At 49.0% G+C, this 7,986-nt stretch overlaps 1 protein-coding gene across 1 annotated transcript; it reads right to left on the bottom strand.

Moving 5' to 3' along the window:
- Window positions 1–3,760: 3,760 nt before the first annotated feature.
- C20H8orf33 (chromosome 20 C8orf33 homolog) lies at window positions 3,761–5,920 on the bottom strand. Its single transcript, XM_006996994.4, has 5 exons — window positions 5,660–5,920; window positions 5,291–5,575; window positions 5,069–5,153; window positions 4,774–4,920; window positions 3,761–4,314 (listed from the first exon to the last, which is right to left on the bottom strand). Exons 1-5 carry the CDS (start codon window positions 5,663–5,665, stop codon window positions 4,175–4,177), a joined length of 663 nt encoding a protein of 220 aa, XP_006997056.1. The 5' UTR covers window positions 5,666–5,920; the 3' UTR covers window positions 3,761–4,174.
- Window positions 5,921–7,986: the final 2,066 nt, after the last annotated feature.

Below are 7,986 nucleotides of genomic sequence, written 5' to 3'. Positions count from 1 at the left end.
CAAGACATGTTGTGTCTTTCTCTTAACCTTTACCGTGTACTTAAGAACTAGAATGGTACAAGGATTTGCAGTGTAAAATGACCAAAGACAATAGCAAAAAAACTTAATGATTAACACAGGGGTGGCTGCCTCCAGGCTCTGACCTTTAGAACTAACCCGTCTTCACTAGGGTTTTAATGCTGTGAAAAGACACCACAACCACAGCAATTCTTACGAAGGAAAACATTTAATTGGGGCTGGCTTACAGTTCAGAGGTTTAGTCCATTATTATCATGGTGGGAAGCATGGCAGCAGGTAGACATGGTGCTGGAGAAGGAGCTGAGAGCTCTACATCTGGATCCACAGGCAGCAGGAAGTGACAGTGACACACTGGCCAGGCTTGAGCTTTTGAGACCTCAAAGCTCATCCCTAGTGATACATCTCCTCCAACAAAACCTCACCTACTCCAACAAGGCCACACCTCCTAATAGTGCCACTCCTTATGGGCCTAGGGGGGGCCATTTTTATTCAAACCACCATAGCGGCTTGAAGCCGTTTAGTTTTGCTCCTTTAGGCTAAAGGCATTACCATCTAGCTATCCAAAAAGAAAGAGGCCCCAGGCAGTGGTGGCGCACGCCTTTAATCCCAGCACTTGGGAGGCAGAGGCAGGTGGATCTCTGTGAGTTCCAGGACAGCTAGAGCTACACAAAGCTAGAGCTACACAAAGAAACCCTGGCACGCGGGGGGGGGGGGGGGGGGGGGGGGGGGGGGGGATTTGGGGGAGCAGAATAAAGCACTTTGTTAGGGACAGACCGAGCCATACAGACACGCGCTGCAGACAGACCAGTAGTAACAGACACAGGGAGAGAAGTGGAGAATTGAGATTTGGGCTCCCTCTTGGTCAAACTAATCCCAGAAGAAATTGCTTCATTTTCCTTCTTTAATACATCTGACTCACTTCGACGCCTTCTCTGTGGTTAACTTTAGTAGGTTCACTGATGCACTGTGATATTAACATGAGAACTTGGAGATAAACAGGAGGAAAAGTTATTTGGTGATGATGTCTTTGTGTGTCAAGCTGACATGGAGTCAATTGTTGGCTAGTCTGTCAATGTAACACAAGCCAGGATCATCTGGGAAGAAGTAACTTCGATAGGAAAAAAATGCCTCCACCAGATCGGCCTATAGGCAACTCTGTGGGGGCAGTTTCTCGATTAATGATTGAGGTGGAGTGTCCAGACCACTGCCACCATGGCCTGTTTGAGTTCCAGCCTCTGGTTCTTTCCTTGGCTTCACTCAGTGGTAGATGGTGATCAGGACATGTAAGACAAATAAACCCTTTCCTCCCCAAGTTGCCTTTGGTTGCTGGTTTTTGTTGTTGTTTTTTTCCCAGACAGGTGTCTCTGTGTTTAGTCCTGGCTGTCCTGGAACTACCTCTGTATACCAGGCTGGCCTGGAACTCATGATCTGCCTGCCTCTGCTTCCCGAGAACTGGGATTAACGGCACCAGACATCACAGCCTGGCTTTGGTCTGTGTTTTATCACAGCAATAGAAAGTCATGCTAAGACAGTGACGTCAATCTATCCTCTATAACTACTTCCATATTGATGACGGGCAGTCTCTGCCAAGAGGGACCACGAGACTTTCTGTTTTATCTATTGGTTGAAGAGGAGTCTGAATCCCTGCATCATAGGGAGTTTAGTTTGAAACCATTACATCTCCAAGAAGACAAGAATCTTACTAAAATGCAAGGGTTAAGGAAGAGTAACAGGATTGTGTCAATCAATGACCACAGAAAGGGCGAGAGCAAGGAAAGCCATGGCAGTGTTCATTTTCAAAAACCCATCCTTCATGGGTACAATCCCTTGATTGTGTTGTTTTCTCTCTCTCTCTTTTTGGTTTTTCAAGATAGGGTTTCTCTGTTTAACAGCTCTAGTGTCTTGGAACCACCTGTGTAGATGAGGCCTGCCTCTGCCTCTCGAGTGCTGGGACTAAAGGTGTGCACCACCACCTCCCTGGCTGTTGTTTTTCAAACATATTGGTGCCATTACATTAATAATGTGGCTTAGCCAGGCGGTGGTGGCGCACGCCTTTAATCCCAGGACTCGGGAGGCAGAGCCAAGCAGATCTCCATGAGTTCGAGGCCAGCCTGGTCTATAGAGTGAAATCCAGGACAGGCACCAAAACTACACAGAGAAACCCTGTCTCGAAAAAAACAAAACAAAAATGTGGCTTAATGGGGCTGGAGAGATAGTTCAGTGGTTAGGAGCACTGGCTGCTCTGGCAGAGGACCCAAGTTCAATTCCTAGTACCCACATGGTGGTTCACAACCTTCTATAACTCAAGTTCCAGAGGCTTTAATAACTTCCATTGACCTCTGTGGGCACCATGCACACACAATACACAGACATACATAGAGGTAAAGCATCCATACATATAATAAAATAATGTGGCTTAATACATAGAAAAATTGGAAGAATCTGATGGTGAGATAGAATAAAAGGATGCCGGCGGGGCATTTACCCACCAACCCCACAGCTCCCCAGAGTTTTCTTGAGTTCGAGCAGCAGGAAATATTAGATAGAAGGATTTATATTGTGGAGATGAACAGATAGAAAATAAAGGATAGCTTCGAGAGGGCCTGGAACCTATTCCAACGAGCCCTGACTAGCTCGGCCCCAGGGTTTTTATAGAGACACCAAGGGGTGGAGCAAAAGACCTCCCCCCAGCACAGCCAAGTGCAGACCATCTCAGACACCTGCACTCAGGCGAGTGGTCCAATCATCCTTTCTATACGGACCTGCTGGGTAAAGCTACGAGGAACCTGAAAACGGGCTCCCACAGATGCCAATCATATATTAAACCATAGAAAAACCAGCTGGGCGGTGGTGGCGCATGCCTTTAATCCCAGCACTCGGGAGGCAGAGCCAGGCGGATCTCTGTGAGTTTGAGGCCAGCCTGGGCTACCAAGTGAGCTCCAGGAAAGGCGCAAAGCTACACAGAGAAACCCTGTCTCGAAAAACCAAAAAAGAAAAAAGAAAAAACAAGAAAACCAGAGCATGTGAGGCAACAATTAACTGAGGGATTTGCATAAACTATCTAAATAGTGTATTCTTACTGATGACCTTTCCCTCTAATTGGACCTCCTCTTTGTAAATGTGGACTATTAAGAGTCCATCTGCATATAAAAATAAATAAATCTAAAAAACAAAATAAAATAAGAAAGGTTAAATACAGTAGGACTCCAGGTTGCGTCTAGCCTAGGATGTGAGTTTGGGCAACACCAGCAGGTTGTACTAATGTGAAGACTCCTGGTTCACCCCAAGATCTCGGCTCGGTGGAGCAGGGGTACAGTACTGCTGTCAACCCTTAAAGAGGCAGTGAGTAGGCTGGCAATTGGCTTAGTGAGTAAAGACAACTGCCACCAAATCTAGAGCCTGAGATCAATCCCTGAGAAGTCATCCTGTGACCTCCACACATGTGCCTAGCATGCTTATACATACCTACCCACATACACGTTGGCACACATAAATAATAAAGATTTAAAAAAAAAAAAAAAGACTCAGTGCAAGTTAGGGCAAATAGTTCCTTGGCTCCTAAGAACAAACCCTGGCCTGACGGAGGCCACACTGGCTCTCTGACGATGACAACCTCCTCAGAAAAAAAACCAACACTGACAAAGGACTAAACCCTGACACCAGAGCTGGACCAAGTAGTGGCAGCCCCCAGCCTCACCTTGCTCCCTCTAACCAGACATTACACTCTTCCACGCATGACCCATTTCTTTAAAAAAATATTTATTAGGGTGAGCTAACAATATAGAAAGCACTAAGCCGATGGCCAGGGCATCCTTTCAAAAGTGAGCCCCCTGTATAATTACACAGCTTCTTCAGTTCCCTTCCACCAACAGCTACTCCCGGAGACGGGAGCACCATGTCCTTCTACAACCCACTCAACAATCAGGCTTGTCACAGAAGAGTTCCCAAACGCATCTCTCTTCTGACAGGAGGAAACGTTCCTAGAAAGTTCCCACATGACAGTTTCACGCTGGCTAGCAGCTGCACGTCCACACACCAGTGAGGGACAAACCAATCCCACTTCTGCTGAGAGGATTCCTAGAAGAGCCTTGCACTCAAGACAAATCCCCACATCTCCCTGGAGTAGGACGACGACTAGTCCAGAATGTGGGAGAATCTAGAAGAAATTGAACCGAAACTCTTCACCAGTCGAGTCCACAGCGGCCTTGGTTCTTCCTGCTGCACGAGGCCTGCAGACCTTTCCACTCTTCTTTCTGGCCGCCTCACCTACAAGCTGTACCTGGGCTGAGTGGGGAGCTGTAGGAAGGGGGAGGGAAGAGTCAGAACTGAGTAACCGCTAACATTATCCACGCAGTTATGACTGCCTGCGCAACATTCCTATAATGTCGATATTGTCAGACCCTGATGAGATTCACAAGAGATGCAGTAACTTGCCGAAAATGTTAAGATCTAAATAACAGATCCAGGATTTTGAACCCAGGTTCTTTAGTTCCAAGAACTACGCTCCAACTGGTAAGTGGCTTTGTGGTCAGTAGAATGAACCAAGGCCTGGACAGATGAGCTGGCTTTTCCCGCTCCAAAAGCAGAACCAGGTGAGGACCTGGGTCCTCCTCCTCCCAGGACCGCTGCCCCGGAGAGGTATATACATTGTCCCTGCTTAGGCGTTTCCCCTGAGCCCATCCCCTCCCGCATCAACCTTGCTGAGCTGAGCTTCTCCCTACCCCCTTGAAGCAGATATACTTCCCAGTTCCTCACCAGTCTTGAGAGCCCTCAGGGCTTCCCGCCATTCAGCATCCATTTGAGCCCTGTAGTCCCCAAACAAGGAGCGCATCAGCTGTCTCTTCCGGGGCAAGGGCGTTTTTTCACTGCGCAAGGTTCGGATTGCCCCAACAGCCTGCTCTTCTGCAGATAAAAATAAGGAGCTGGTAACTTCATACACACTCCCTGCCATCCTACTACAAAAGCAAAGATTGCATCATCCCGTGGCGACACCATCAGGCCACAGCACTGTCACCGTTCATTTCCCTAACTATAAAGAAGGGGCTCTCACTCTGCTTGGGGGTGGGTCTCTGCGTCTTGAGACCCAGCTCCAGCTGTTCCACACACCAGGCCAGCTCCCTCGCCAGCTGCTCGGCCTGCGATAGAAAGAAGGATGTAGCTGTGAAAGGCATCAGGATCCCGCAGACCCCAGTCCCATCCCTTCGAGTGCATTAAACACACACCTAGACCACACTCGCAGGCAGGCTAGCACCCAGAGGAATCCCTCTCTTACCTGGGCCTCGGCACTGGGGGGAGCTTCGTCTAGGACAGGTTTCTCGGAGGTCTTTTCGTCTCCATGTGTCCCAGAGACCCTATTCGGGATTTTCTTCTTCTTTTGCTTCATCGACACTGTGTTGCCTGGCGCTCTGGTGGCGGACTCACAAGCAGGTTGCACTGAACTGAGAAGGGGAGGGTCTGAGGCACCGGAAGCCGGGCCGGGGAGCCGGGGTCTGCGCGGAGCACGTCGAGTTCTCCGGCTGGAGGCTGCTGGTGCCTCCCGAGCAGGATGCCCTGACTCCTAAAAACACGTGGGACGGGACGGAATTCACAGGGGCCCCACACCCAGGGCCTCGCCACAAACACGCCTTCTCCCACAGCTCACCGCCATGTGCCGGAGCGGCCACCGGAAGCTACGTAAGTCCTCACTAACGCGGTGAACTCAGTCCTCTGGAAACACGTCTACGGCACAGAGTTCCGCAGAAGGCAGCGGCCCCAGCGGTCCGTGTGGCAGGCGGCGCACAGCACTCGGGTTGGGGGGGGACCGCACGCTCCTGCTGGGCACGCAGCTCTGGGAGGATCCGGACAGAGAGCGCAGGGACTTCGGAGAACCCAGCAGAGTGCACCTCGGAGAAAGCAGACCCGTACGCAGTGAGCTAGGGATGGAACAACACCCGCCTCCCCCCGGGGCGGGGCAGAACGCCCAGAGGTGGGGCAGGGCGTGGCAAATCACATCTGTCCCTAATTCCAGTTCCAGGGGATCCAAACACACGCACACGCAGGCAAAGCATGTATACTAAAAATAAACATTAATGAGGGAGGAGCTGGGGAGTTGGCTCACTGGTTAAAAGCACTTCTTGTTGAATAGGACCCCGGTTCGATTCCCAGCATCCACATGGATGCTCACCACCTCCTAGGCATGAATGTGGTGCTCTGATATAGATGCAGGCATAACACTCGTATACAAAAATAGTAAAAATAAATCTTTAAAAAAAGGGAGCTGTGTGTGCCAAGACCAATCGACTTATAGAACTACAGTAATAAGAAGATACTGTAATGTTGAAGGTCTAGTGGCTAATTGCCTTATCTTGGATTAGTTCTAGAACATCCTTCCCTTACCCGTCTGTGTCAGAACTAACTTCTTCTTGGGAGTAATAGATTAAAAACCTTGCTGGGCGGTGGTGGGACACGCCTTTAGTCCCAGCACTTTAGTCCCAGCACTCTGTGAGTTCGAGGCCAGCCTGGACTACCAAGTGAGTTCCAGGAAAGGCGCAAAGCTGCACAGAGAAACCCTGTCTCGAAAACAAAACAAAACAAAACTTTTAGAATCTGTTAACTTAGCAGACCACTAATTCCCACCAACACCAAAGCTCCAATTAACACCTTAGACCAATAATAATGCTCACCCATCTCATTGTAACTGCCTCTCTGGTGTACCCACTGAGGTATTTTAAACTTGTCTTGATTTACGACTTTCTTTGTTCTGTAAAACTGAGACTCTGTGAAACTGTTTGCACATTGGAACCTGGATTTTAGGATAACCTAAATCTGTGTTCCTGGGTCACAGCCACTCAGAATGGCTCCAGAACAAACCATCTCTTATTCCCTTTTAGTGCTGTGAGCTTTGCTTCTGCGAGGCACTCGATTATTGGTACATTTCTTTTCAAATCTTGAGGAACAGCCCGTGACTACTGTTGTATGGCATTTTCCTCAGAATCCCTGACAGGATGGGAGGAGGAGGCTTGTGAGGTTCTGGGGGAAAACAAAAGGCCTGGGAAGACAGAACGATCCTCCCCAGCTGTGCAAAGGGAGTAAGAACTGCTGGGGAGGGAAGTTTGGCCGGCTTCGGTGTGGGGAGGGTTCTCAGACCTTGACACTGCTGCAGGCTGTGCAGAGCCCCAGGGCTACACTTTCCCCAGTCATCACCCAAGCTGGGGGTAGGATTTAACAAGGCGCAGTGGCGTGGGGGTCATCCCTGCTCCTGTAAGTAACCCTTCACTCAGACCCCTGTTAGTAACCCTTCACTCAGACTCCTGTTAATAACCCTTCATTCATACCCCTGTTAGTATCTCTTCACTCAGACTCCTGTTAGTAACCCTTCCTCAGACTCCTGTTAGTAACCCCAATAAAAATCATTGCTTCACCACCTTGGACTTTGGTGCTATCGTTACTTTGGTTTGTCATGGGTTCCCTTTCTGGGATGAGTAGATGTGTGTGTGTGTGTGTGTGTGTGTGTGTGTGTAGACCAGAGGTCATTCTCAGGTATCATTCCTCAGAAGGGATCCCCCTTATTTTTGTTTTAATATGAAACTATGCCTTAGTGGCCGGGCAATGGTGGCACATGCAGTTAATCCCAGCACTTGGGAAGTAGAGGCAGGTGGATCTCAGTGAGTTTGAGGCCAGCCTGATCTACAAAGCAAGTTCCAGGACAGAGGAACCCTTTCTCAAAAAATAAAAACACACAAAACACAAAAAGCCTATGTCTTAGTTATGGTTTTTTATTGCTGTGAAGAGACACCATGACCATAATGAAAACATTTAATTGAGGGTGGCTCACTTACAGTTCAGAGGTTCAGTCCATTATCATCATGACAGGGAGCATGGCGGCGTGCAGGCCAATGTGGCTCTGGAGCTGAGAGTCCTACATCTTGCAGGCAACAGGAAGTCAGCTGACTGTCACACTGAGGGAAGCTTGAGCAAAAGAGACCTCAA

This window comes from Peromyscus maniculatus, chromosome 20 (assembly GCF_049852395.1).
Source record: "Peromyscus maniculatus bairdii isolate BWxNUB_F1_BW_parent chromosome 20, HU_Pman_BW_mat_3.1, whole genome shotgun sequence".
NCBI lineage: Eukaryota > Metazoa > Chordata > Mammalia > Rodentia > Cricetidae > Peromyscus > Peromyscus maniculatus.
The sequence above is the reverse complement of the archived record's forward strand: the minus strand, read 5'-3'. Positions and strand labels throughout refer to the sequence as shown.

Excerpts from the sequence above, each read along its gene's own strand:
- C20H8orf33 (XM_006996994.4), bottom strand. Across the intron at positions 5,154-5,290 it reads CCCCCAGTGCCGAGGCCCAG|GCCGAGCAGCTGGCGAGGGA; the intron begins GTAAGAGAGGGA and ends TTTCTATCGCAG. Across the intron at positions 4,921-5,068 it reads GAGACCCACCCCCAAGCAGA|AAGAGCAGGCTGTTGGGGCA; the intron begins GTGAGAGCCCCT and ends TTTTATCTGCAG.